This window comes from Aphanomyces astaci (genome assembly GCF_000520075.1).
Source record: "Aphanomyces astaci strain APO3 unplaced genomic scaffold supercont1.21, whole genome shotgun sequence".
Lineage (NCBI taxonomy): Eukaryota > Oomycota > Saprolegniomycetes > Saprolegniales > Verrucalvaceae > Aphanomyces > Aphanomyces astaci.
Window position 1 is genome coordinate 364,541 of NW_009798284.1, and position 27,477 is coordinate 392,017.

At 46.8% G+C, this 27,477-nt stretch overlaps 12 protein-coding genes and 1 pseudogene across 17 annotated transcripts; 5 read left to right on the top strand and 8 right to left on the bottom strand.

The window, feature by feature from the left end:
- Window positions 1-302: 302 nt before the first annotated feature.
- On the bottom strand, window positions 303-375 carry H257_09018 (annotated as a pseudogene). Its single transcript has one exon. The product of its transcript is annotated as a tRNA-OTHER (tRNA).
- Window positions 376-1,198: 823 nt separating this feature from the next.
- Window positions 1,199-2,087, top strand: H257_09019 (hypothetical protein). Its single transcript, XM_009835127.1, has 2 exons — window positions 1,199-1,415; window positions 1,535-2,087. Exons 1-2 carry the CDS (start codon window positions 1,218-1,220, stop codon window positions 1,988-1,990), a joined length of 654 nt encoding a protein of 217 aa, XP_009833429.1. The 5' UTR covers window positions 1,199-1,217; the 3' UTR covers window positions 1,991-2,087.
- Window positions 2,088-2,151: 64 nt separating this feature from the next.
- Window positions 2,152-3,125, bottom strand: H257_09020 (hypothetical protein). The gene is made up of 2 exons (XM_009835128.1): window positions 2,766-3,125; window positions 2,152-2,701 (listed from the first exon to the last, which is right to left on the bottom strand). The coding sequence occupies exons 1-2, from the start codon at window positions 3,018-3,020 to the stop codon at window positions 2,219-2,221; spliced, it is 738 nt and encodes a 245-aa protein (XP_009833430.1). The 5' UTR covers window positions 3,021-3,125; the 3' UTR covers window positions 2,152-2,218.
- A 546-nt stretch (window positions 3,126-3,671) lies between these two features.
- H257_09021 (hypothetical protein) lies at window positions 3,672-6,717 on the bottom strand. The gene is made up of 5 exons (XM_009835129.1): window positions 5,938-6,717; window positions 5,478-5,681; window positions 5,215-5,434; window positions 3,962-4,754; window positions 3,672-3,902 (listed from the first exon to the last, which is right to left on the bottom strand). The coding sequence occupies exons 1-5, from the start codon at window positions 6,673-6,675 to the stop codon at window positions 3,743-3,745; spliced, it is 2,115 nt and encodes a 704-aa protein (XP_009833431.1). The 5' UTR covers window positions 6,676-6,717; the 3' UTR covers window positions 3,672-3,742.
- A 988-nt stretch (window positions 6,718-7,705) lies between these two features.
- H257_09022 (hypothetical protein) lies at window positions 7,706-8,898 on the bottom strand (the record flags this gene model as incomplete). The annotated part of the gene is made up of 3 exons (XM_009835130.1): window positions 7,706-7,796; window positions 8,584-8,782; window positions 8,856-8,898. The coding sequence occupies 3 exons, from the start codon at window positions 8,896-8,898 to the stop codon at window positions 7,706-7,708; spliced, it is 333 nt and encodes a 110-aa protein (XP_009833432.1).
- Window positions 8,899-9,081: 183 nt separating this feature from the next.
- H257_09023 (hypothetical protein) lies at window positions 9,082-9,687 on the bottom strand. The gene is made up of 3 exons (XM_009835131.1): window positions 9,529-9,687; window positions 9,363-9,450; window positions 9,082-9,316 (listed from the first exon to the last, which is right to left on the bottom strand). Exons 1-3 carry the CDS (start codon window positions 9,666-9,668, stop codon window positions 9,158-9,160), a joined length of 387 nt encoding a protein of 128 aa, XP_009833433.1. The 5' UTR covers window positions 9,669-9,687; the 3' UTR covers window positions 9,082-9,157.
- Window positions 9,688-10,205: 518 nt separating this feature from the next.
- On the top strand, window positions 10,206-12,140 carry H257_09024 (hypothetical protein; the record flags this gene model as incomplete). Of its 4 annotated transcripts, XM_009835134.1 has the most annotated exons (4): window positions 10,208-11,001; window positions 11,052-11,176; window positions 11,639-11,825; window positions 11,884-12,140. In XM_009835134.1, exons 1-3 carry the CDS (start codon window positions 10,265-10,267, stop codon window positions 11,755-11,757), a joined length of 981 nt encoding a protein of 326 aa, XP_009833436.1. In that variant the 5' UTR covers window positions 10,208-10,264. The 4 variants fall into 4 exon arrangements, with proteins under 4 accessions (XP_009833435.1, XP_009833436.1, XP_009833437.1 ...); XM_009835133.1 differs by having other exon boundaries at window positions 10,206-11,176; XM_009835135.1 differs by having other exon boundaries at window positions 10,265-11,001; window positions 11,639-12,085.
- A 434-nt stretch (window positions 12,141-12,574) lies between these two features.
- Window positions 12,575-15,091, top strand: H257_09025. Of its 2 annotated transcripts, XM_009835137.1 has the most exons (4): window positions 12,575-13,308; window positions 13,354-13,496; window positions 14,459-14,675; window positions 14,728-15,091. In XM_009835137.1, the coding sequence occupies exons 1-4, from the start codon at window positions 12,588-12,590 to the stop codon at window positions 14,847-14,849; spliced, it is 1,203 nt and encodes a 400-aa protein (XP_009833439.1). In that variant the 5' UTR covers window positions 12,575-12,587; the 3' UTR covers window positions 14,850-15,091. The 2 variants fall into 2 exon arrangements, with proteins under 2 accessions (XP_009833439.1, XP_009833438.1); XM_009835136.1 differs by having other exon boundaries at window positions 12,575-13,496.
- An 898-nt stretch (window positions 15,092-15,989) lies between these two features.
- On the bottom strand, window positions 15,990-17,037 carry H257_09026 (hypothetical protein). Its single transcript, XM_009835138.1, has 4 exons — window positions 16,971-17,037; window positions 16,590-16,921; window positions 16,459-16,542; window positions 15,990-16,400 (listed from the first exon to the last, which is right to left on the bottom strand). Exons 1-4 carry the CDS (start codon window positions 17,029-17,031, stop codon window positions 16,089-16,091), a joined length of 789 nt encoding a protein of 262 aa, XP_009833440.1. The 5' UTR covers window positions 17,032-17,037; the 3' UTR covers window positions 15,990-16,088.
- Window positions 17,038-17,156: 119 nt separating this feature from the next.
- On the top strand, window positions 17,157-18,091 carry H257_09027 (hypothetical protein). The gene is made up of 4 exons (XM_009835139.1): window positions 17,157-17,311; window positions 17,382-17,503; window positions 17,564-17,721; window positions 17,780-18,091. The coding sequence occupies exons 1-4, from the start codon at window positions 17,197-17,199 to the stop codon at window positions 18,054-18,056; spliced, it is 672 nt and encodes a 223-aa protein (XP_009833441.1). The 5' UTR covers window positions 17,157-17,196; the 3' UTR covers window positions 18,057-18,091.
- A 113-nt stretch (window positions 18,092-18,204) lies between these two features.
- Window positions 18,205-20,053, bottom strand: H257_09028 (hypothetical protein; the record flags this gene model as incomplete). The annotated part of the gene is made up of 3 exons (XM_009835140.1): window positions 18,205-18,967; window positions 19,082-19,734; window positions 19,799-20,053. The coding sequence occupies 3 exons, from the start codon at window positions 20,051-20,053 to the stop codon at window positions 18,205-18,207; spliced, it is 1,671 nt and encodes a 556-aa protein (XP_009833442.1).
- A 4,158-nt stretch (window positions 20,054-24,211) lies between these two features.
- Window positions 24,212-26,137, top strand: H257_09029 (hypothetical protein). The gene is made up of 3 exons (XM_009835141.1): window positions 24,212-25,129; window positions 25,579-25,765; window positions 25,840-26,137. The coding sequence occupies exons 1-3, from the start codon at window positions 24,243-24,245 to the stop codon at window positions 26,101-26,103; spliced, it is 1,338 nt and encodes a 445-aa protein (XP_009833443.1). The 5' UTR covers window positions 24,212-24,242; the 3' UTR covers window positions 26,104-26,137.
- Window positions 26,138-26,959: 822 nt separating this feature from the next.
- Window positions 26,960-27,403, bottom strand: H257_09030 (hypothetical protein; the record flags this gene model as incomplete). Its single annotated transcript, XM_009835142.1, has 1 exon — window positions 26,960-27,403. One exon carries the CDS (start codon window positions 27,401-27,403, stop codon window positions 26,960-26,962), a length of 444 nt encoding a protein of 147 aa, XP_009833444.1.
- Between the last annotated feature and the right edge of the window lie 74 nt (window positions 27,404-27,477).

The following is a 27,477-nucleotide window of genomic DNA, read 5'->3' on the forward strand; positions in this document are numbered from 1 at the left end:
ATACTACTACAGTGGTACGGCGTGTAATCGATTACTACGTAGTAATTGAGTTTGGATTATCATTTTTAAGACATTCCTCGCGAGGGCCGACACTAGAACCACATGTTATGGAACCGCTTCGCCAATTGTAACGCGCCTGCTGGACCAGGGGCGGTGTGTAATCTTCGGTTTTTACTTCGCTCAACGTTTCATACCTCGTGCTTCGACCGATCTTCTTCGAAGTTCGGTCCTCGTCTTCGTACGCAGCCCTTGTTATCCGGATTCCCCAGGGGAGGGACGGATAAATCCTTGCGGAAATAATCCGGGGAATCTGGGGATCGAACCCACGACCTTTGAGTTAAGAAACCGATGCTCTACCACCTGAGCTATTCCCCCTCTGCGTAGTAATCGACATCGGTAGTTGGTCATTCACTGTCATTATTGCTGGAAATATCAATGAGTAACACTATAATAGTACTACGTAGTATAGTGTACTCATACTGTACAAGTAGGCAAGGTTGTGTAATTTAATTTAATTGACTCCATAATATAAATAACGCCACGACGCTGTCCCATTATATTTTCTTTGCACTGCAGTCATTGGCAGAAAAGATAAACGTAAGGTAGCCAATCACATGAAATATACATGTTGTACTCGATCGAATCCATTTGATCTAACGTTAATTTAAGCTTGTACAAACCAAACTGTACCGAGATTATGATATATGTGGTTTTGCCCAATGTGAAGGGACTGGGCCGAATCAAACCTTTGGATTGGCAGAAATTCGACAAGACGTGATTTGATTGGCTTCGGCGGTTCTTTAATCCATTCTCTAAAAACTTTCGATTATACAGAGGGCTCCAGTTTCGAATGGATTTGACAACACTCACTTTACAAGGAGGATGCGTAAACATAGGAAAACTACAAGAGTTGGAGTGTAAACGGAATAGCTGCACACAACTGCTACTATTAATAACCAACCACCCATATGATCGATCGCGTTCATTGGCGAAAACAGGAAATGTTGGAATTGTATAAGATGGCAACACACGCTACAACTGTTGGGATCTAATATTGTACGGAAAAGGGCAAATGGGAGATTTCCATGTCTATGACGAGTTCCAATGTAACGGTAAAAATCGATTTGAATGGCTATCATGAGTTCCTTTGTAACGGTGAAAGTCGGATCTACGGCGGTTACAGTTTCAGAATCGGTTACACTCGCTTTCTCGCCAACATGCCGCTGACTGCAGCGCCGCATAAGCAAGTGTACCAGTTCCTTGTGGTTAACGTGGGGCTGCCCGTGGTGATCTACTACGTCGGCCGAGAGTTCACGTCCGAAGCACTGGCGTTGGCGTTGTCAGCGATCCCACCAGCAATTGAAGCCCTGGTTCAAATGCTGGCGTTCCAGACGGTGGACCCGCTCTCTGTGTTTGTACGTTAGTTATCCCATCCATACTACCAACATTTCCATGTATAAGTGTTAGGATCGGTCTTGTACTCCACATTGCTGTATATCCATATAATATCATTGCTAAAACCACCACATTGTAGCAAATCGTGTCCATTTCACTCGCCATTGCGTTCATGTGTGTGACCAACGACCCTCGGCTGCTCTTTCTCAAGGACTCGCTCACTACTGCGCTGTGTGGCGTGGCTCTAATTCTGTCGACCACGTGGAAACAAAACCTCGTGTTGCGGTACTACTTGACGGGGGTTTCCGACGATTCAAAGCAAGATACCCCGCACCTGGCGCAACAATGTGCGCATATTTGCTACGTCTGGGGCAGCCTCTTCATCGCGGAAGCCCTCGTTCGCGTTGGATTTATTTATACGTGCTCCACGGACGTCATGGTGATCCTGTCCCCGTGTATGGCGCTGCTTTGCTCGGCCGTGGGTATTCTCTGGGCTAGACGATATTTGGCCGCCCAAAATTGTTGCGATGGTTGTTCCACAGTGGAAATGGTTCAAGGGGTACCTTACAACCCACCACCAATTAAAATCGCGTAATTGAGCAAACTAGCTGTAGCGATGCAAACTTGAATGGGATTGTGGGTGATAAGCTTAGCAGTTTCCAGTGGAGAAGACAATCCATCGGAGCCTAGCTACATGATGCGAGAAATACTAGTGTTCTATGAGCACAACGTAGCGCTGTATTCATGACGAAGGGTTGTATGAAGCTCGACAGTATGGACAATCGTGTAATGGCGTAATATATCTACGAAACGGCCGACGTTGTTAAATCGTTTGGTATAGGGTGTGGCTGGGGTTGGCCGTCGTGGCCGTAGTGTCTTTGTCGTTCGTGACCAGGTGAAAGCCGTGCGTTTTGGCAAACCAAACCGTCCATGAACACACGGCAATGGTGAAGATGAACGCGAGGCACGGCGACAGGATGACCATGACCTTGATGGGCAGCAACACCACAAACCCGACGCGCACGACGGCTTCAACCAGCATGCCCACGCCCCAGAACCAGGACACGGTCTTGGTCAGAGCCTTGACGTTGGGATCTCGCCACTGCGCCATCAGCATCACTCGTTTATCGTCGGTGGTGCCGCAGAATTCACGGTAGTACCGCCAAAAGATGTTCTCATCCCAGTGAATAGACACCAAGAGGGCGATCCCAAAGCTGACGGTCAAGATCGAGTGTTGCAGCAGCAGCACCTTGGGCTCGTTGGTCCAGTACATGAGCCCCACGGCCAGTACGACCGACACCACTTGCTATGAAATACCATAGTAGTACAACTTGTTGAATCGGCGGCTACTGTATGTAAGTACTACCTACCGTGCACGAAATCGGGTCCAAGAGGCGGTACGCCACGAGCTGTTGCAACGCTTCCACCGCGGGCGGAATCGCGGAGAAGGCCAATGCTGGCATGTCCGACACGACCATCGACGCCGCATAGTAGATGGCGATGGGAAGCACCACGTTGACTATGAGGAATTGCTGCACGCATTTGTGCGTCGGCGGAGGACTCAAGTTCATCCATGACGAAGGTTTGAGCAGGTTCACGGGTGATGGAGGAGTCGTGGTTGCCATGGTCAGACACGAATGGTGTTGTGTGCTTCCAGTAGCCACAGACTAAGTAAGGTACCCAAAAGTGAAACGGTCATCTATAAATAGAACTCGACAGATGATTGGCGGAATTTCGTGGAAGGTAGTAGTTTCATGCCACCGCTAAAAAGTCTCAAAACGTCATAACGCTAGTGTCATTACTTCGACAGTCTCTGTAATCCATTCAGCTCCAGCTCCGGTTCAGACAACGGGCACACGACCCGAACAGAATGTGCATTTGGATGTGTCCTCCCTTCCTGTTGCTACCAAACAAAGTACTACTTCGAAGTAACTAAAAAACTAACTGTAACTACTACTACGTACGTACTACTACAAGTCAATGATGAAATGACACTCACCAATACTGCAATACCGTTCCCACAAATATCAATACCATATATCCCGAAAAATAGGCTCTATTTGAAGTCACACACTAATTGCAGGTGTTTGATTGGCCACTTGCATCATGTTTTGGGTTTTGATTGGTCAGTCGATTGCGTGCCGATTTGGTTGTCTGCTCATTCGATTGAGCACCCCCCCTACTACGTACAGTAGGAACTCCAAGTTCGAATCAACTTGACAAGAATACTACTAGTACATACTATATAGTCTATCCTATCTGTTATTGCCAATAAAACCTGTATGTGATTCTGAATTTAACGTTATCCAAGTAATCGTACTAGTAGTACTAGTAGTAGTATATATATCTACCCCGTGATAACACGAACCCCGTGGGTGGACACGGCCTTGACCTGCGAATTCGTGGGCTGCTTGATGAGCATCATATTGGTCGGGATTTTGTACGTCTGGGCCACCCATTCGACCGTCGCTGGTTCAAACTTGCCCACCAACGAGTAAAAGTCCAATCTATTCCAAACAAACCCATCAACAAACGTCCTCCTACTACTAGTAATACTAGTACGTACTGAATCTTTGGGTACACGCGATCAAACATGGCAATCATGTCCTTGAGCTGGTCCACTACTTCCAACGCATCGACGGTGGCGGCGGGGTAGACGTGGATGAAGCGGAGGTTATGGGTCAGCTCATTCGCGCGGACGTACAAAATGGCCTTATTGAGGGTCGTGAGGTCGGCGTCTTTGACAAAGAACACCACGGGCGCCGACTGAATCGCCTTGATCGCGCTGACCAAGCCAGACACGTTGGCGTTTTCGTTCTCGAGAGGGGTCGAGCTCGGGCGTTGTTTCGCAGCAACATCTGGTGGGACTTCGACGTTGCCGTCGCTTTGTGGGGTGTCGTGGTTCTGGGGGTGTTTACGTACGAGGTTCGTGAGCACGACGAGCACACGGAGGAGAAACACTTGCTCGAGCGAGGCAAACACAACCACTAACGTCATGATCAAGTACGAGACAAAGTACATGAGCGTTTGCGGGTTCCCGAGCAAGTTGGCGAGAAACCCACAAGCGACCAGCGTCATCCCGAGGCCGCAGTACCACCACGGCGCGGAAACGTCGCGGGGAATGTCCTGCCGCTTGAGCTTGAGCATGATGCACCCCGACCCGAAGAGGAACATGAGCGCCAGGAACGAGTACGTGTATACCCCGGCCACGACCGTCTGGTCGGCTTTGAGCACCAGCACGAGACTCGTGGACACGGCGAAGAAGACAAGCACGATCCAGTGACATGTGCCGCGCCACTTGTTGGTCGAGACGAAGAACGCCGGCACCACCCGATCCGACCCCAATCGGCGCATCAGACCTACGTTCATGAAGAAGGGGTCATCATCTTGAACAGTGATTCGAAAATTCGAAAAATATGTGAAACCGCCAAATATCGATCGGCCAATCAAAATCCAGAACACACAAACCTCAATTCAACGTCGAAATAGTGTGTGAATGAAATTAGTGTGTGACGCTGATCAAGGTTTCCATCCAATATGTCAATATATATACAAACAATCGATGGAGTTTTTGGAAGAAAAGTATTAGCACGAAAATGAACGATATTTGTTGACAAACACTGTTTGGAATCGAAAAAAACAGTTTTGGAAACGAAAATCCCATTGAAAACGTAAACATAAACACTAAAAGCCGCCAAACAAGCTGTATAACAAACCCCCCATCAAACACATTACGGTACAAAGTCGCAGAAAACATGTCTTCAAATAGACAAGAGATGATTGGGTAATGATTGATATGATTGATATATATATATGTACCGTTGATGCCAACGTAGGCTGTGAGCACAGCGCCACTCAACACAATGAACGAATCGACAACCACAAGCCATTGCGCCCATTTTCCCGCCGCTACGAGCCCCATCTGGGCCAATACATTGTGCTGATTGGCCTTGATACCGTCGTCGCCATCCATTCTCAGCACGCCAAAGCACAGCACGGCCAGAGAAATATTAAAAAACGACGAAATACTCCACATATTCTACGGAATGGTTTAAAAAACAAACAAAGAAAACGTTTCGTACCCGCATGGTTTTGCGAAACACGCCGGGTTGTTGCTCTTCGACAAAGTTAGAAGACGTTTCGAACCCCGTGACCCCCAACACCGCCGCGCCAAAGCCGAAAAATAGCGCCGACCCCAAACTGCCCTGGATCTGCGTGCCCATAAAGTCCACGTCCGGATACGTGACGTTCGTGTAGTTGTTCTTGATGATCTCCGGGTGTTGGATCTACAATAATCTTACAATCAAACGTCTGGAACCTCAATCAAACGTCTGGAACCTCAATCAAACGTCTGCAAACTTCAATCAAACGTCTGCAAAACTCAATCAAACGTCTGCAAACTTCAATCAAACGTCTGCAAACCTCAATCAAACGTCTGTAAACCTCACTCAATCGTATCCTGATATAAAGGTTATCGAAATATATAGGTTATCATATCACAAAGGTTGAAGAGAACAGATATGAAACCGTCGAGATGTTTACCGTGAACACCAAGCACACGACGACCAAGATGGACAGCGTGATCATGTGCAGGCCAAAAATGCCCGTGGCGACAACCGCAGATTCCTTGATGCCCATGATCATGAGCAACGCGAACGCGGCCAGCAACCCGATGGTGGTTTCGACGAGGGGTGTCTCGGGGACGGTCACCGTCAAGTAGTTGACCGCCGTCGTGGCCGACACCACCGCTGTAGCCATGTAGCACAGGATACTCAGACAGGCCGCGACCGCCGCAAAACGCTTGGACGTCGTGTTCAGGAGCACGTTGTACGATCCCCCGTTGAGCGGGATAGCGGTCACCACCTCTTCGTACACGAACCGGTACACATACAGCACCAAGGACACGACGACAAACGCGGCGGGACTGGCGACCCCGGCCTGCAACGCCACGACGCCGGACGAGTAGCTGCAACTGGACATGACGTCGTTACCGCATACGGCCGTCGCCATCCACTGACCCAGCAAGGACTTGGGCTTTTCCAGCTTGTCGCGGATTGCCACGAGTTCGTCTGCGGGCACTTCAATCGCTTCGTGGGTGCCGTCTTGACCTTGGTATAGAAAATGTGACGCACCCGACGGAGTGCGAGGTCCGCCGTGCTGGTTGCTGGACTCGTTCACGGCAATGTGCAGCACGCGCTTGCGAATGGTCGTCGGCACCGCGTTGATCTTGACGTCTAGGGGCGTCGTGACGGCGGCGTACGAGGTCGGGCTGCTCGACATGGCAAGTTGGAAAGTGAAGGTGAAAAGTCATCGCATTTCTCATCACATTGTGGTGGACAATGGACTAGCCAATCCAATCGCTTCGAAAAAGATAAGAACCAATCACAGCACGGTATGGTCCAAAGATCGATAAAAGTCACGTGGCGTTTTTTGTTGAAGTCTCCTTTACAATACATAGTGCAAATGCCAAGCTCCACTTGGATGTGCCATTTTCGCAATAATATTGGCGATAATTTTATTGTTTGATACTAGAGTATAGTAGTTGGAGTATCAACTTCAAAAGGCAGGGCGATAATATAATTCGACCAAATTGCAATTGTATGCCGAACTTTTACCTTCAAATTCGTGATGTACTCGGCCCGTCACAGTACTGAACAGCTGGTGTCGAATGTTAATATTTGAACAAGTCCCTCGCTGCAACAGTAGTACTGTTGTTACGTAATCATTTGTCCTGTAACCCCTGGACCCCTTGCGCTTACATACAATGCTATTCCCGGGGTTAAGCTGCATCTCAGTGGTTAGCTAACCACTGAGATGCACTTAACCCCTAGCTGAAATGAGTAGTTTTGAATTTACACTTGATTTGAATATGTGCCAGAAATAACGTGGGTTTTGTATTAGAGGGGCCCAAATGATTACGTAACAAAAGTACTACTGTTGCAGCGAGGGAATTGCTGGCGAATATTTGAATTGTGTCCAGGTACAATGACAACGGTATGTCCATTTGATGGGAAGCGCAACTAACTTACCCCCCAATCTTGCTTAACTTACTTTTAACACCGTTGAATGTCATGGCATGCCGTGCTAACGTAAATTCGAGCATGAATGTAGGGGCGACGACATCACGTCATATAATATATCTGCTGTTTCCACGCAATATAATACTACGTAGTACTACGTAGTACAATGTAATGTGTTTCTACAAATGATCACAATTTATAATTGGTGTGGGATACAAGGTGTTGATAAATTCAGTGATTGTATGGCAGAAAATGGGATCACATGCTTTGGCAAGGTTCCTGGTGCCTCCCTAGACCTTTTCTACCTTTTCTACCTTTTCTTTTTCCGTGTCGTTTGAAGTCGTCAGGATGTGGCACGAACGGATGTGGTGGTGGATCTGGCTAACGTTTCAATTGAATTGTATTGTATACTCCAACCAAGTACTTCTATTTCCACGCAATAAAAAATTACCACGCGTTACCAAACGTCCGACGTGTATAACTGAAAAATGTGAGCTAAAGAACGATAAACAGTCCAGAGAAACTTTGTGGAAGAAGGTGAGTACGGCAGCTGCAGCAGTTTCGAGCCATTTAAATCACCCACGCGCTTCTTCTCACGTTGGCAAAGCTCAAAGTCAAACTGTGCTTCAGCCTCACTAGTTTTCCTTCGATCTCATCGTCTACTTTGATGGTCACTTCACCCTTAAAGAGATTCGCCACAGAAGCGAATACGGGCGAAATGAACAGGGGGCGCTAAAGGTAGGGGCAATTTTCGATGTCGCCGAAAACAGGTATGAAGCGCGATAGATAGTCGTGCACATCTCACAAGTCAGCGTCGTTCACGTACATCCTGGGGCTGTGAACTTGGTCGGCTTTAACACCATCTCCACCCTAATTCACGTTTTGCCGCTGGTATCTCTTCCCCCCTACCGGTAGTACACGAACACGTCGTGGTATTGATCTTGTCAATCTTCGACGAACCCACTCGTAAACATGGCCACACCGATAGGACTGCGGCCGCCACCGCCCCACCGCCACACATCATAGAACGAGAATTGTCAGACACTTGAACTTCAACTTTAGCACTTGTTTAACCTGAACGTTCTGATTGGTCATAGTGTATCGTTTCGTACGATCTGATTGGCTAACAGTACCAACGGCACATTGTAGCACTCCAACGACAACACACCTCGACGTTTGCTTGTCCGTGTCGATCTTGCTCTGAACGTTCGTCAGCAACTCTGCATCTAAGGATGGCAATCCCAGCGCTTTCATCCGACTCGCGGCAGGACTCAGTCCCTTTAGCAGTTTGAACCCGGTTAGAATGTACGGCATGGCGGTGGTCATGTCGGAATCCGACTTGGCTTTGATCTGAATGGGGAATACAACTGGAAAGTTATGTGATACGTACTAAGTACTATTATAGTATATATATATATATATATATATATATATATATACACTTGAGGTGGGTAGCCCCAAGGAGCGCCTTGCACTTCGTCATTAACATTAAACTAACTTATTGCCTTCGATTTAATCGCTGGCATTGGAAAACCTGTTGGCTGCTTATTTACCAGGCTACACTATACCAACCATATACTGTGTACAGTAATTCGCTGTGCATAGATAGCTACACTTCAGAATGTTATTCTATTACTGTACTACCAAGTACAGTAATAAAAGAATATCATGAATATATACTTATATACCGACTGCGCCTTTTAATATCATCGTCAAGGGAAGCAACCTAATGTTATGGTAAATTATTGGACGTCGGATTTTCCAGTTTCCAGGAAATGGCGAAATTCCCCCAGCATCTGCGCAAGGTTGCCCGCCGTCTGGATCTGTCGATGGAGGTCCGAGGACTTGTTGTTGCCGGGAACACGCTCGTTCGCATTCACGAGCTTTTCCTTTCGACGCATCTACATGCGGGCCGTCAGAAAGGTCCTTCATAAACGGTAGTCGTACGATTTCTTTGTATAGTTCGTCGCACACGGAATTGAACGCCTCCAGCTTCTTCTTGATCGATTCTGCAGCCTCGGCTTGCTGCGTGGCACTATTCAGAACAGACTTGTGAGATGCACGTGCGTGATACGAATCAAGAGAGGCGCCATGTCTGCTTGATCGAACGTACTCCTGCTTCTCCAGGGCCAAGTACAAGTCGCTGCATTCGAGCACAAGGGTATCAAAGGACGCCGCCACTTCGTCCACACGCGTCGTGAACGGTTTGTTCGGGTCCTTGGAGAACTCTCCCTGAAGCATGAGGTCCGCCATCGTTGGTCTCTTGGATTTGTGAAAATGGAGAATTATCCGGATTCCATCGCCCAGCCGGATTCCTCAACATTCAATAATCCACATATACAAGTCATTGAATCCAACGGAGTATAATTTTAAAAAGGCTTACATCTCATCCCAGTAGTAATTCTGTACTACAGTATTACAGTATTAATACTATTTAATATTAATATCATACGTACTGTAGTAATACTAATGTTTTAAACAGAGTACTGCTCGGAGTTGGACGTACTCTGTACAGTATTAGGAAGTACTACGTACTACTACTAGTAGTACTAGTAGCACTGATCAAGCAACTTGGAGCTCATGGGAACGCCACGCAATTACACTAAGGTACTTCTGAAGTAACGTTAAATCCATATGATCCATATGTAGTCATATTCCTTAAATCAAGTCAATTTAATCCTTCCATCAAATTGTATACGTAGTGCATTGGATCACTCCCCCAAATATTTACATCTTAAGGAGATTATATCCGGATACGTGACCGCAAACATATCGGCACGTGCAGTTGAAGTGTGGCGTTCAGTTGGTGGTGGTAAGTGTCGTCGCCGCCACGCCATTCTTGTATTCCCATGTCCCCACCCAGTAGTCCAAGCGACAGCCTGCCACTGCTTCAGTTCCGCTCCGCGAAGGTCATCCATGAGCCGCGGGGCACGTTCTGGACGTCCGTGTTTGCGTTGGTGGGCACGATGATGGGTGCTGGCGCGCTCTCCCTCCCCAGCACCATGGCGCAGGCCAACGTTGTACCCGACATTGTCTTGTTCCTGTTCATGGCGGTGATTGCTGCGGCGGCGTGCAATGCGTGCGTCGCGACCTCCGAGCACACTGGGAAGCACTCGTTCGAGTCGATGGCGGCCGTGATGTTCGGGCCGTGGCGGCAGTGGTTCGTGCGCGTGCTGACGTTGGTGCTTCTCTTCGGTATCCAGGCCGTCTTCTTCGTGGTCAGCCTCGATCTGCTGCATCCATTCGTCGCAACGTACGTGAGTCGACTTGTCCTCGGCGCGGTGCTCACCGCCGTCACCATCCCTCTCTGCCTTGTCGAAACCATGTACGCGCTGCGCTACACGAACGCCATCGTGGTCGGGTGCATGCTGTACATCTTCGTTGTCGTGGGGATTCGAGCCGCGATGGTCGGTTCCTGGCCTGAGCAGGTCACGGACGTCACGACCACCTCCGCCAAGGGTCTTCTGTATGCATTGCCCATCCAAGCGCTGAGCTTTGGGTGCCAGATCAACTCGGTGCGAATCTATGGCGAACTCAAAGACAAGACCCAAATGACCCATGTAAACGCGTGGACGATGGTGCTCGGGTTCGTTTTGTACGTGGCATTCAGCGTGCTAGGATTCATCTGCTTTCAAGGATTTCCTCCCGCGGATATCTTAACCGGATTCCCCACCGACGACTGGCTTGTGAACAGCGTTCGCCTTGTCTTGGGCAGTTGTGTGATTTTGAAAATCCCGCTCATCTTTCAACCGTTCATGCAGGTAATAACTCCGTACCACGTGTATATGAGGCTAAAGTACCATTGCGTATTATTAGTATTGCTTGCGACTGTATTTATATTTCACAATAAACTTATCAAACAATGACCGGACCTGCGAAATTTTGTATACAACTAAATTTAAGAGGTAGGTATCGTTGTGAGCATTCATTCTTTTTAGCCAATCATTTTGCAACCTTGATTTGTTTTAGCCAATCATACTTGTTTGCTCGATGTGTTGGCGATTTCATCAATCCTCCAAACTTGTCAAATTTGACTAAAAGGCACAATACTATTAATTGTGTGCATTAGTATGCCTAGCACACTCAATCTTACTGGTCAATTTCAGTCGAAGATGAATGATATTGTGAATACCATTGTTCCATTGTACTGGACGAGGCGTGTTGTTATTCATGTTATATTAAGTTATTCCAATTGTTATAATATGTTATTTATCTTTCCGTAGGTATTGGAAGCCATTGCGCTGCCTACGTCTGTGTCAGAAGGGGGCGACGGACGTCCGTTTCGAGTGAGTGCGACGATCGTGTCGCTGATTGGAGCGTTTGCGATGGCGGTGACGTTTAAAGATCTCAGTGTTTTGATGGGCTTTGTCGGGGCTACGGGAGATATCATGCTCAACTTTGCCGTGCCAGGTAATAATATATTGCCCTGTTGTTCGAATGGACAAATACTACATATATATTATGATAGGGATGTTTTTGATCGAAGTGGGGACAAAGACCAACGACAGACGATCAAAGTGGCTCGGGAGTTTCCTGCTAATCACGGGCATTGTCATGGCCATTTTGAGCTTGATCGGGTTACTCGCTTGATAATATTGGCTACAGTACACAACCACGGCAAATATCTGTTTTCTCCCCGTACTACATCCCACATACAAAAATCAAGATAATACTGTAATCCTTACGAGTTGTAATTCTCAATATTCAAAATTCGTGTCGTCCACACTATTTCTCCAAGCCCATAATTAAGCTTACTGCAGATATAGCGTGGTGTGGACGTTGAAAATTAGTGCGGTACTTCTAGTAGTTTACGACTACTGTATTAATTGTACCTACTAATATTAGGTACGTAAGCGCAGTAAATACTACTATAGTAGTATTACTAGTAACGTTACTATGAGTACCAAATTGAAAATTCGCTTGGCCATATATTTGTGTCCAAGTTGAGGTACAGACAGTACATACTGATGAGTAGTATTTCCCATCGATTGAAGTTTGCGCAAACCGCGACATTCAACAGATTTCAAACATTTCCAAATTTAGTTCCAATATTAAGCAAATATTAGACATTTTAGGACGAGATTTGGGACATACGTATGGGATAAACTTCCCAATACCACTATCGACATCGGAATAAAACAATCCACCACCCACTTTGACTTCATCACAGCCATGTCCGCCGCCAAGGAAGCCGACGGTCTGCCGCTGCTGCAGTTCCGCTCGGCCAAGGTCATCCATGTGCCCCAAGGCACGTTCTGGACGTCCGTGTTTGCGTTGGTGGGGACGATGTTGGGTGCGGGGACGCTGTCCCTTCCGAGCACGATGACCCAGGCCAACGTCGTGCCGGACGTGCTTCTCTTTGTGTTCATGGCCACGTTCAACTTCGTCGCGTTGAACGCATGTGCGTCTGTTGCCGAGTACACTGGGAAGGGATCGTTCGAGTCGATGGGCGCGGCTTTGTTCGGGCCGTGGCGGCAGTGGTTCGTGCGCGTGCTGACGTTGGTGCTTCTCTTCGGCATCCAAGCCGTCTTCTTCGTGGTGAGTCTGGACATGCTGCATCCCCTCGTCGCATCGTACGTGAGTCGTCTCGCTCTCGGCGCGGTGCTCACCGCCGGCACCATCCCGCTCTGCCTTCTCGAGACCGTCTACGCCTTGCGCTACACGAACGCCATCATCATCGCGAGCATGCTCTACATCTTTGCGGTCGTCGGCGTCCGCGCGGCCATGGTCGGTTCCTGGCCTGACCATGTCACGGACGTCACGACCACCTCCGCCAAGGGTCTCATGTATGCATTGCCCATCCAAGCGCTGAGCTTTGGGTGCCAGATCAACTCGGTGCGCATCTACAGCGAACTCAAAGACAAGACCCAGATGACCACCGTGAATGCTTCGAGTATGGTGCTCGGGTTCATCTTGTATGTGTTGTTCACGTTTGCAGGATTCATCTGCTTTCAAGGATTTCCTCCCGCGGATATCTTGACGGGATTCCCCACTGATGATTGGCTCGTCAACTCGATCCGACTCGTGCTCGGGCCTAGTGTGCTGCTCAAAGTTCCGCTTATCTTTCAGCCGTATATGCAGGTACATACATACATTTACTACATTTTGTCGTTTTGCCCAATAAAAGGTCGACTTTTGTGCTGATTTCTATCTTTTGTAATTAAAGATCGTCCCGTATGACACTAATTTCAGTCATATACTACGTTGGATTGGTCGAAAGAGTGGATTTGATTGGCTACCTGATTCGTGTGCTGGGTTTTGATTGGTCGTATATCGATTGTATGCCGATTTCATGGGTGTAGTTTATTCGATTGAGCACCCAAAAATACTCCAATTTCGAATCGACAATATACTATCTACGACGATACCTTGTTCTTTTGCAGTATACTACTCGTATTTTTGGCTGATTTTTACAGGTAGTTCTTTGAAAGGACGTAAACTATTGTACAGTAAGTATACAATATATTGTTTTGTTTAATATATAAATGATTTCCAAGTACATTACAGTATTCAAATTATAATAATTATATATATATATATATACATAATAGTTTTATTAAAACAATGATATTTCCTGGTGGATTATGATATATGGTTTGGATACACCCGTGTTAGAGTGAACATGTATTGTCGATTTGATATACAAATTTGGGGAGGGGATGCAATCGAATCGCGCAGACCAAACCGATCCACCATCGATCTGATTGGTTGTTGAATTTCATTGAGAAGGTTCTGATTGGTCATCTGAGGTAGCCAATTAAATCGTTTTAAATTCCAACGAGAAACTACAACACGAAATTTCACTCGAAAGCACAATATTTGTGTTATTATTCTTTATGTTTACTGGAAACGATGCCGCATTCAAATATAACCGCGGATGGTTGGATAGTAGGGATGCATATGAATAAATACTAGTTCTTGAAATCACAGGAATTGTATATTATCGATTCCTATATGTTTTGTTATTGCAGTACTCTTCACTACTTGATCTATCTAGGATGTCAAGTTGGTTGATGATATATATATACGATGTAATTTTGTAGGCGTTGGAAGGACTGATGTTTGCGAGTGCGGCTTCGTCGTCTAGTAATACTAGTAGTACTCCGTTGTCACCATTCCGCCAGAACCGCCTACGGGTCGTCATGACGGTCGTGTCGCTCTGCGGGGCATTTGCGATGGCCATTACGTTCAAAGACTTGAGTGTCATCATGGGCTTTGTGGGCGGAGTTGGCGACTTGAGCATCAATTTCGCCGTGCCAGGTATCGATAAATATATATATATAATATTCTTTAATATGTGAAATGGGCATAGGGCTGTTTATGCTGGAGATGGGGTCTCGAACGCACAACAACGGGACCAAATGGCTCGGGATTGCGCTGTTTACGTCGGGCGTGGGGATGGCCATCTTGAGCTTGGTTGGGCTCTTGGCCTAATAAGATTTGGCCAGAACACTACAGAACGGCCTATTGAAAGTATTCAAGGAGCATTTTGTGCTTTTTAGTGACATTTCATTGTGGTTTCTCGTTGGAATTTAAATCGATTTGATTGGCTACTTCAGATACGCTCAAAATTATGAACCAATCAAAACCTTCTCATTGAAATTCAACAGCCAATCAAATCGATTGTGGATCGGTTGCACCCCCTCCCCAAATTTGTATATCAAATCGACAATAGTATACTAGTATTCATAACTGTACGACTATGAATATCAATCAGGTAGCCAGCATATATTCGACGGCGTTGATGGTTGTGGGTATGGGGAAATAGATGGGGATTACTACGAATAAAAGTCGTCATCCCACTCATCAAATCTAATGGGCCCGAGGAACAAGTACAATACTGAGTAATACAATTTCAGTCGTTCATAGTATACAGTAAGTAGTAATGGACATCTCGGCGGCGTGACATTTCGGGCATTTGGGTGGCACTTGTGTTGGGAATTTCGCAGACACCACCCCGTCGTCGTAGTCACCGCTCGAACGCCTACAGCTGCTGGCGCTGCCCAATGTGTTTAGCCGTATATGCGACGACGTACTTGACATTCCAAAAAGCTAGAGAACGTGTGCAGAACACGAACCGCAGGCTGGAACGTGTGCTGGCATCGGTATCGAAGCTCTGTTTACTACAGGCTCGTTGGACCGATGGAAGAGGGCGACTCATGTCGACAAGTCGTCGGCGGTGGTCGAGATCGAAGGCGTGCCAGTGCTGTACGCCGACATGCAGACGTCCGCCACAGAACGCGATGGGCTAGCGCTATCTCATTCGACCATTCCTATGTTTGTGCGCAATCTGCTCGAGACAGAACATGACTAACGTCTTCGTTCGTAGAAGTCCTCGTCATGCACTACATATATAAGACCACGATACATCAATAAGAGTCACACTAACTACAACTAACTATTAATACCAATAGTACTTCAGACTGCTACCAAATGGACAGTTGGGACATGTGAAAGTTTTAACAAGAGGTATCGTGCTTTTTCGTGAAATGTCGTTTCTCGTTGGAATTTACAAACCTATTAAACCGATTTGATTGGGTACCTCAGATGAGCTCAAAATTATTAACCAATCAAAACACCTTCTCAATGAAATTCAACAACCAATCAGATCGATTGATATTCGATTGCCAACTTTGTATATCAAATCGACAATACTACTACGCTTTAAAGTGTCTATTCAGTAGTCGTAGGAGGCGTTGCTGAGTCATTTGGCGGTGATTTCGACGCACTAAACAGCCGCTGCCACTGGCATTGCTTGTCATTGCGGTCTTCTTTGGCCAATGCGCGACTCTGCGCCTCCACTTGCAGGTGGTCGGCTCGGCTTTTGAGTTTCTCCAGTGTGGTTGTGATGTCGTTCATTTTCAGTTTCAGCTGGATCACTTTTTGAAAGTACGACGGCAGCTGCGCCATTGTTTGCTCCACGACCATGAGCGCTGGATGGGTCACGAGATGCACGTTGCGCTCCGTCACGAGCGACAGTAGATGCTGAGGACGCGGAAATGTAAGGATGGAAGGAAGAGTTGTACAAGGGTATGTACTGTACCTCTTGACTCTCGGCCAGTTCGGTAATCTGATGCAACGTTCCTTCGAGCACGCTGTGCAAGTGACTCGCACCGGCCAAACCCATCTATCCAAGTTCGTGAATCGAATGGGGCGTGGATGCATGTACGTTACCTTGTGCATGCCGGTTTCTTCCGTCCATTCTCCTTTTAAACGTGACGTCCACATGTCGTCGTGTGCCGATGATGGCGGCCCTTCAGGAAGGATCGACGGGGCTGGCGATGGACGCACATGGACAGGAAACGACGACGACGCGGCCAAGTCGTCATGGATTGATGCATTTGACAATGTCGCCACATCTCCGTCGTCTGGAAGGGTGTCGGGTACGTGTGTGTTGGTTGGGGTCACATCTTTGATCGAAGGAGGCAATGATACGTTGATGGACGGTGCCATGGCGACAGGATTCGATGCAGGCGCGGTCGACCAGGAAGGAGCGTCGTATTCGTCTATTCCACACATTAGAGGCATGGAACCGACGTTCACGCAGATCCTCACCTTCTTCTTCGTCGGACTCGTCATCTTCCCCTGAGAACACCTTCCCTTGCTTCGCCGCCATAATTGCAATTCTAATGGAACAATATGATTGGATAAAATTCACATTCAAAACTGGATAATTTTCGCCAATCAGAATTCGACATCAGATTTCCGGATAAATTCATCCGTACAGTTTCGACAAATCTTCGTTCGATTCTTCATTTACCAGGAACAACCAAGCGCGCAAATGGAAGGCGGCGCCGGTGGCGAGTTGTCGGAGCGATTCCAGAGCCTGGAAGAAGACTATATTGACTGCAAGCGCACCATTAACAACTCCATCCACGATCTGTCTTCTTCGGACCGTATGTCATCATCATGTCCGTCCTGTTCTCGTCACCGCCGACTCTCTCTAATGGTTGAGCGATGTCTTAGAAAGACATGTGGCGTCGCAAATGGCACAAGCCAATATCGTGGAAGCCCAACGATGCATGAAGCTCATGTCTGTGGAACTTCGAGGGAAGGTCCCCGCGATGCGCAAAGCGATGCAAGCCAAGGTACGGGCACGCAGCTCAACTGTCTCATGGCGTCGACAATTCATCATCATGGGATCGTAGATCAATGTCTACCGAGACGAACTGCAAGGACTTCAGAGAGATTTCGATCGCGCGCTTTTGCTATCGAAACAAAATGCGTCGGCGTCGTCATCGTCGTCGTCGGCCAACGGCGTTGCGCAGTATGACCGGTTGATCGCCAACACGGATCGCTTGCAGCGGTATGTCCTTTCCTCCTCCGCCACCCTTTCATGTTGGGCTGACGTTGGATCTTCTTAGTGCATCCGATCAACTGGAGCAGTCGAAGCGTATTGTCCAGGAAACCGAACACATTGGAATCTCGGTCATGGACACGTTGGCCCAGCAGCGGGAAACGTTGCTGTCCGCGCATGACAAGGTCAAAGACACGCGGGAGACGGCGGGCGACGCGCGGCGCGTGCTCCAGCGCATGTCACAACGAGTACTGACCCACAAATTGACGCTGTGGTTTGTGATCGTCGTGCTCGTGGTGGCGATTGCGCTCGTGTTTTACCACAACTTTATTCGCCGCGCCTAAAAATCCACTGAATATATATATATATATATATAAATATATAAATCGACAATACTACGGGTGAAACTTTATATATATTTCGTGTGTGTGAGTTGTGCTGCTTAGTCATTGGTTTCTCTTGCGTCCAAGAAACCAGTAAATTGCCAACCACTTAGACGGTGGCGGCGTGGCCGCGTTCGTCGACCAACAGCTTCCAGAACTCGTGAGTTTCCGCGACGACGCTTTCGGCAAAGTCGCGGTTCATGCACTTGCCGTCGTACCCAAACACGTTGACGTGCGGCAACTTGTAGTCACGGAGCCAGTCGTGGATGGCGGAAATGCAGCCCGGCATGTGCGCTTCGATGTCGGCCACGTCGTGGATCTTGGACGCGTAATGGTCTTCGACGTTGATCGCAAGTACCTTCCAGTCGGTTTCGTTGTCGTCGATGAGCGCCAACACCCCGAGGATCTTGACTTGCACGATCGACCCGACGTGCCACTGCTTGGTCCCGATTTCGATCACGTCCAACGGATCGTTGTCGCCGCCACATCCCGTGCCTTCAGTCACATGGTCCGGGTCTTCCCACGTCTGCGGGAGCGCGCCGTAGTTGAACATCATGTCGCCCCACCCGTATTCGCGCAACTTGCCGTTCTTCGTGTCTTGCTTGATCGGGTTGAAAGGTTCGCCCGTCGCGATTTCAAACTTCTTGCGCGTCCACTTGGGGATTTCGCACACAAAGTTGACGCTTCCGTCCGAGTTGTAGAGCGGGATGTCGTGCCACGGCGAGATGCGCACCTTGGATCCGTCGCGGTTGTGGTAGACAAAGTTCACGCGGAAGTCCAACGACGGGCACGGCCCCGTCATTTCCGTTTCGATGTTTCCGATCGCCGGGTTGGCCACGCGCGCCTTGAGGAATTTGAACTTGGCTTGGTATCTACAGTCGAAATCGAAAAGTGAGTGGGAGGTTCAAATTTGAAATTTTGCGCGCGAAACACATAAACACGCGCGTTGCAGAAAGGACAGATTGCGCGCGAAAGGCGCTGCGTACCGCTGGATGGCGGCCGACGCTTCTTGCTTGTGGTCCTCGTTCCACCATTTCATGAACGAGATGAAGTCGACGGTGCCGTCCACGGGACTCATGAACGCAAGGGCTTCGTTCGCTTCTTCGTCCGTGATGGGTTCGCCGAGACGGCGATGCAATTCCTTCAAATCGGCGGCATTGACGCGGCCGCTGCTGTCCTGGTCGAACAAGGAAAAGATTTGCTTCATGCGCTCCAATTCCCGAGGTTCCAGCGCGATGGCTGTCCCGTCGTCGAGGACACTGCCGCGACGGTTGCGCCCGCCGCCGGGACGACGTTGTTCACCATGCTTTTCTGCCTTTTGGAACAACACCAACTCGGAACGAAGCGTAGACACTTCGCTGCGCAAGTCGTCAAGTTCAAGCAACATGGTCGGCACGTCGACTTCTTCGCCACGCCACGAGTCGCTTCGGTTGGAACGGTTCAAGGAACTGGGGTGGCCTCCGCCTTGGCGAGGAGATCCGACCGGGGATGACGCGCCAAAGCGCGCGTACGGCACTTGTTCGCCATCCGGGACATCGGGGGCATCATCGAGTTGCTTTTGCATGGTCGACACCCATTTCAATTTTTCTTCTTCGGTATCCGTGTACACTTTGTAGCACTTGTTCGTAGGGGTGTAAAACTATTCAGAAAACGTGATCGTCAGGATAACAACGCCCTCAGTGGTGGAAAGGTATTGATTCTACCTGGAATCCATGAGGTTTGCCTTCCCAGTCATGCACCGACGAGTATGGGATCTTGCCCTTGAGTTCTCCTTGGGTCGCCGCTTCCGCGTTGTCGTAATGGAAAATGTACAGCGAGTTCTCCTGGAGCACGCAGTAGCGCTTCTTCCAGATGATCGAGTTCTTCTCGTGCTGGTTGTACACGTAGCCTGTGCACAGGGTCGGTACAGCGATGCTGGAGGTTTTGGCAATCAGCGCGTCGAAAGCAGCGGCGCTCATTTGATGTGCTTCGTAGTCGGCAAATCGGGAAATGACGAGGCGTTTCGTCCATGAAGCAATATTTTCCGGATGAATATCTTCCCCAAGAAGACCTGTGAGAGTCAATAGTATGTAAGCAATATATTTAAAACTTTATAAGCATTTTGTATGCAATGTATGTATGCGGAAAGATGATGATACATTTAATAATATACAATAAATGCATTTTAAATGTATGATCAGAATGATCTATCCGGATATGGAGAGATAGACCTGTGAGTTACAATAATGATGTCGCGCCATACGAGCCTTTCATTTCACAGTGCATTCGACATGCTTACTATTAATAGTACTAGAACAGTAGTATATCAGTCACGCCGTCGCGGCAAAGCAGCCTTGACCTATGTAATCCACCATTGCAGTTCTCCTTTAGAAGTATACAAAGTGCTGCTGAGTTCTTCAAACGAGGGGGCTCGAGTGATGGAATGAGCAGGCTTGTTTGTTGCCAACGTTGCACACCCCGTGAAGTCACTTGTTGCACGTATAAGCTTATTACGTTTATGATGGTTTCATCATCTAGGGTTTCGTATACTACAATGTCAAGCAGAAGGAATGACCCACGTACGTTGTACTTGTATTTTGTATCGAAATGATGAAGCGGATATTCCACCACTCCTCGACACCACACGCTCCTGCATGCAACGTTCTTTATAACGTTAGAAGGTTAAATGACTTGTTTTTATCATCCAATGAGATATTAATGTTAGGATTGTGCTTGCCATTGGGCGAAATACTGTGCATCCAACAGCTAACTATTATTAATACTAGATGTAATAATACTGTAGTTACTAGTACCTGTATACCAGAGTGCAGAGACCGTAGAGGTCGTCGGATGCGACCGCGGCGGCGGAAAGCGGAGTGAAGTAGCAGCGATGGACAACGAAGTACTTCTAATAGTACAGTATTAACGTCACTTGAGAAGGAAATTGACTGTGAAAAATAGGTAACGTTGACGTTAAAATTTTAACTGTTCTATAAGGCCGAATATTTCCCCCACAGCAGGTATACCTTAACGTTAAGCTTATTGTACCTTCAAAACACCAGAACTACTTCGAAGTACTGTACTAGTACAGTATACGTAACGTATATACCTTTACTAGTTAGTAGGGGAATTCCTTAGATAAGTCTCCGCACACCTGGAACCCCCCGTGGGCACGGACATTTCGAAGTATAATGTTATTCCCCGGGTTAAGCGCATCACAGCGGTTTGCTATCGCTAACCACTGCGACGCCTTAACACCTACTAGTAGCTGACATAATTGACATAATTAGAGAACCAACCACTGTACTTATTTGTGCAATAAATCCTCAGTTCAGGCGTCCTGATTGGCTGTTGTATGGTATCTCAGAAATCCCCGATTAAAGGTAACAAAGGGGTTATTATAGTTTGGGTGTTTTGAAGGTAGGGCAGGTAGGGTATACATGCTGTGGGGAATTAGTCTATAAGGCCAGGTGGAGAGCCTACAGTATATTTACAGTGTTAATACTACGTACCATACCATAACGACTCGGACAAATATTTGCTGCTTCGGACACGCACTTAACCGAATTTACGCATTAAATGCGAAAAGTTGTACCACAGGCCTTGTCTGGGTAGCGGCACGGCCTGCGGCCTACCTGCCGCTTTTCCCGACAAGAGGAATCGATTGGACATTCGGTGAAGTGCACGATTGGGGCTCACTCCTCGCCAAGGCACCGCCTGCACAAAATTATACACACGACCTCCGCTACGCTGCGGTGTGCGCAATTTTGTGGGCGGATGCTCTGTCGTCGCTCGCTACTGTACAGGGAATGACGTATTAAGCGCCCCCGTGGTACTTCGAATTGGCATTTCAATTGTGTATTGGGACAAACTACTTCGAAATTTCAATACTTTAATCAATACGAAATTTTAGTACCACGGGGGCGTTTAATACGTCATTCCCTGTAAAGCTGAACGTTCTTATGCGGGTTAATACAATACACAAGTATGTCCGAACATATTCCGTTCGGACACTTTCATTCGGACAAAATATGTTCCCCTTAAGTCCAATACAAATGCCAAGTATGTCCGACTGAAATTGTCCGAACGTGTCCGCAAAGTGATCATATTCACCCATACACATTTATCAATTCTGACATTAATTTCGTAATTAGATATTACTAACACTGGTACAGTACTATCAAAATACTATTAATAGCAAGGGAGTTCCAAGTAGTTTTCAGAAATAGCATGAGCCAATCAAAATCGATTTACCTCTTTTTTTTCATGACTTAGAAAAAGACGTCAAATAAGGACCTCTTTTTCTATATTTGGTATAGCGAGTTGTGTAAAAATCGCAGAAAAATAGGTAAAAAAGGAGGAAACTAGCACTTACTGTTAGAATGACTTTCTCATTTGCTTAAAATTTCTACTTGGAACAGGCCCTAATTGCATACTAGTACAGTAGTACTGCTCTGTTCCATATCTTTTACAGCATATCATATTTTTTTACTTACAGTTAGTATCTTAGTTTTTGTTAGCAACGGTAATTTTAATACATACTTGTAGTTTGTATACCCATAATATAAAAAGTATAATAAAATAGATCCTAAATATTAAGGATGAAGTTAGATGCCGTGTCGGCACCTTTGCAGGACGAGTTAACATATCAAGCCATGCCAACACTGTGGCGACCTTACTAGAGGTCATGTTGATCTCTGGTAACATGGGAAGCTAATGATAGACACTTAATATACGCAAATGCTCAAAATACAGAGCCCCACTCGATCACAAACTTGGAACGACCTCATGAGCACATCTGGATGCCTAGACGAGCTGCGACTGGATGGGGAGAGGTAAGGACATCACACGAGCATACTGTCTTAAGCTTACAAAATACATTCACTGTCGACTGTGCACCGTAAAATTTTCTGGTTTGAAAAATAAGGTCACAAAGTTTAGGGGTCATGAAGCACAAACTACTTTGACGTTTCTAGAACATGAGATATCAAATCAATGCTGGAATGTGAATCTGTCGAATGAGCCAATCCAATTGCGATTACGAGGAGAAATGCAAAATTTAATCTAATCAGAAGTCAAATGCTGCAATAATTATGGAACAGGTAAGTTACTGTTAGTAGGAAGTACATATGGGCGAAGTTTCGTGACAACGTGGTTGCGTGTTTCACGATCCATGGTTGGTGGAAAACAATCACTCTAAACTTTTCAACCAATAATCTGCAATTCCATTTCCGTTTTGAGAGGTAACTGGATAAAATCAAGTGGCTCGGAACTGTTTTCAGCCTAACGGTGATGACCAGTTCATGGGTGGACAGGACAGTTTAAAGTTCACTCAAAACGACCAATAGAATTGCTTGACAATTCATGAATAGCCAATCGAATCGCTAGAAAACGAAATCACCAAAAAATAAGCAAAACCCGCATACATTTGTTAAGCTTAACAGTAAACCATAAACTGATTTGAGTGGAAATCGACGTAAATGAACGCTAAGATGAAGCCGATTATATAATCAGAAGAATGCCCAACCTTTCAGCTTCACACAGCACTTTTCAGAATTGAAATCCCGGTCCTGAGAGACGAATTAGGTGCATTCTACGTCCAGGTCTCGCTCAAGTGCACCATAAATTGGCCATTTACGTTATGGATATTTTCACTCTTTTAGCTCTTTTTCCATCAACCTCTCGACATTAAGTCCTAAGAACTACATTAATTCTCCTCTTTATGAAACAATTTTATTATAGCAATTTGGAATAAAGGAACCCTCCCAAAAAGTGTCTGCCCATACATACTAGTACCGGTGTTAGATGTGAAAGTGAAAATGAAAATTCTTAATTCAAAGATCGTTACTATTATCTTAATAGTATTAACCCGCTAGGATGGACATAATTAATACTATTAATATTATTAATACATTGATTAACAGGAAACATCAGGGCTGTGTTGATCCCTTCCTTGCACTTGCTTGTACTGTAAGCATACTATTGGTAGTACATGTGTCCAGAGGAGAATTGCGTGCCCATACTACATCTCCTTAAATCAATCTAGTCGGCATCGCCGATACTAGCTCAGCACGAGGCCTCAAGCAACCCAGTTCTTGCTAGTTCCCTTCGCCCAGCTTGATCCTACTTGAGCAAGCCAAACCACAAAATAGCCAAAATATCAAACAAATGGGTTCATTTGAAGCTAGGATATTGGCTGAAATAAGGGAATTTATGGTGTCAACTGTGCAACGCCGCCCATATTCATCACTTGGAATCATGCCGCCTGCTGCCGCCGCCGCGGAAACCAAGCCGCTACTGTACACGGAGTTTCCAGCCCTCCATGACGATGAAGTAGTCGTTCCGCAGGATGGCACGATCGTCACGTCGTACCTGGGTCTCATGAGTACCATGGCGGGTGCTTGCATCCTCACCCTGCCCAGCACAATGCAAATGACCCCCGTGTTGCCGTCGTCGTTTCTGTTGGTCGCGATGGCGGGACTCGCGTATGCTGGGTGTGTTTGCATCTGCATCGCGTGCGACGGCAGCGGCGCCACGTCCTTTGAATCCCTCGCCAAACGTCTGCGTCATCCCATCCAACTGTGGATCGTGCGGGGTCTTGTGATGCTGCTCCTTTTCGGTGCCGTCGTCATGTACGTCGTTATCGCGACCGACATGCTCCAACCGTTCCTTCCTTTCCTCTCGCGCTTCGTCATCGGTGGTCTCTTTGCCGGCATCTGTCTCCCTCTCTGCCTTCCAGACACCGTCGCCGCACTCAAGTACACCAACTCCGTCGTCGTCTGCTGCGTGCTGTACATCGTCGTCGTGCTGGTGTTCCAAGCCGTCTCCCAAGAGAACGCGTGGCCCAGCGAACCCGTCTCCCCCGTCACCTTCCGCGGAGTAGCGTACACCATGCCCATCCAAGCGCTGAGCTACTGCATGCACCTCAACATCCCACAAGTGTACAGCGAACTGCCGCACAAGCCATCCATGTCCATCGTGTTTGCGCTCTTGTTTGGCTCGGGCGTGGCGCTGTACCTCACTGCCGCCTTGGCGGGTTATGCTTGCTTTCACGGGTATGTATGTATTCATGCTCCCTCCCTTTTCTCAACATGGGTTGAAATGTTTCCATATTTTTCCATGTTTCCATATGTTTTCTTTAATTTTTAATTCTTTTTCGATAGTGTTCAATTGGTTGAAATGCTTCCAAGTTTTTCTTTAATTTTTAATTCTTTTTCGATAGTTTTCAATTGTTTTATCCGGAAAATTTCATGTTGAAATGTTTCCATTTTTCCACATTTTTTCTTTAATTTTCAATTCTTTTTCGATAGTTTTCAATTGTTTTATCCGGAATTGTTCATGTTAGCTTTGAATTCGAGGAATATATCGTATCGTCGTCGTGTGTTTTACTCTGTTGTGGTGATTGGGTGGACTTGTATAGACTTGCCATATATACAAATGATGGAGGCTAATAATTATATATATATAAATATATACGATAATAATATATATATTTAAATATTAGGTTTCCGCCGTCGGATATTTTAACTGGGTTTGCAGCCGACAGCCCGACTATCAACGGCGTACGACTGGCATTGGGCGTGTGTATGTTATGTAAGACCCCCATCACATACCAACCTTTGCGCGAAGTGATGGAGGACATGGCGGGTGGACTATTTCCGAAAATGGCGTTTCGATTGGCGGCGACTTCGGTGCGCTATATATATATATATATATATTTATATATCGTGGAAACAGGCCCAATGGCTGATATATATATATATAGGTATTCCTGGTGGCGTCGTGGATTCTAGCCGTGACCGCCAACGACTTAAGCTATGTGATGGATTGGGTGGGAGCGACGGCGGGTGTGTTGCTCTCGTTTGCATTCCCAGGCTTGTTCCTGTGGGAAATGCTCGATCAAGATTATCACCAGCAGGCGTACTCGACCTCTCAAATCCGATGGTATAAGGTGTTGGCAGGGTTTATGGTTATCACGGGGGTGTTCCTGTCGGCTGTGTCCGTGGCCAGAATGATCTGGTTTTACTAACTAAAAACTAATTCACTGTTAGTTAACCGTCATATTGTCCATAACTGTATGCGTAAATAACGTTTGGATGGCGGTAGCAGCATCGACGGACTAAGCATGCCTACTAGTCTGGGATGTGAGCTGTCAATAATAGTGAGATTGTTATTGCTGTTTTCCTTATAATTTGGACTTGTGTGCTGATTCGCCCAACCTATCGATCAATTCGTTGTATTGTGCTTTCTACTCAAAATTTGAAATCAACCGCCGCACAATCACCGGATTTTCGAAATTTCATACTCCGAGGATAAAACTAAGTTAAAGATGTATCTTTGTACTACTAAAATAGATATTTTTAGCCAATCAAATTTCAACCTTCATTCTTTGTAGCCAATCATACTCCTTCTCTGACACGATTCGCCCCAAAATAGGCAAATTTGACTGAAAAGCACAATACTAATTGAAGTCACACACAAATTTTACGTTGATGATTGTTGACTGCAATATCTGATTGGCCAAATACTTTTGCCGATTCTTCTGTACATTTGTTGACTTATGATTGGAAATCGTAAGACGACATGTGCATGTCAATTTATTTTGTCCAGTAAATGATTTAATCCACAGTGATTAGACAAAATCGAATGCGTGCATTGTTCACAGCACTTTCACACAAAACAGACACCATCTGCCGACATGAAACCCTCCAAGTCCACATCATCACAACACCATTCGAGGTATTATGTTGTACTTCCTCTGTTCCAAATTAGTACCGACATTTCAAAATCACACTTTTTCCAAATTACTTGCGACATTTCAATCCCATTGGTCAAGAACAAAATACTTCCGTGTTATTGGACAAAATTCTGACTGGCCACTTCGCCTAATCGAGAGAGACATTGGACATGAGCGCCCTGGAACGACGCAGCGCATCCTTTCGCATATGCGGCAAGCGGAAGTGGTTGCCGCCATTGTTCTCCAGAACTAGGCGCATGACCGCTTGCAATGAGAGAAACACCTTTTCTAGTGTATCCCCACCGCTGAGTTGAAAGGCGGCGTATGTTGCATAAATGACATCACCCAGTGAACGACTGACCAACTTGTACTGCAGTGTTTGGATGGAAGCAAAGAAACCCAGATCCAAGACATTGAGATCTGGGCTGTTTGATGGCTGGCATCTCACAACAAAGGACCACCCATCAGTCGAAACGCTCGTGACGTCAGCATCGGTCAGGCCGCCATGAGGAGTCGCATTGTCGTGCTGAAGCACGACACGTTTGCTCGCGGAAGGGAACTTCGCCTTGATGACTGGAATAACTCTCGTCATGACATAGTTGCGGTACACATCAGCGTCCACATTCACCAAACTTGGGACAAGTGTCCCCGCAGGGCGATTGCGGG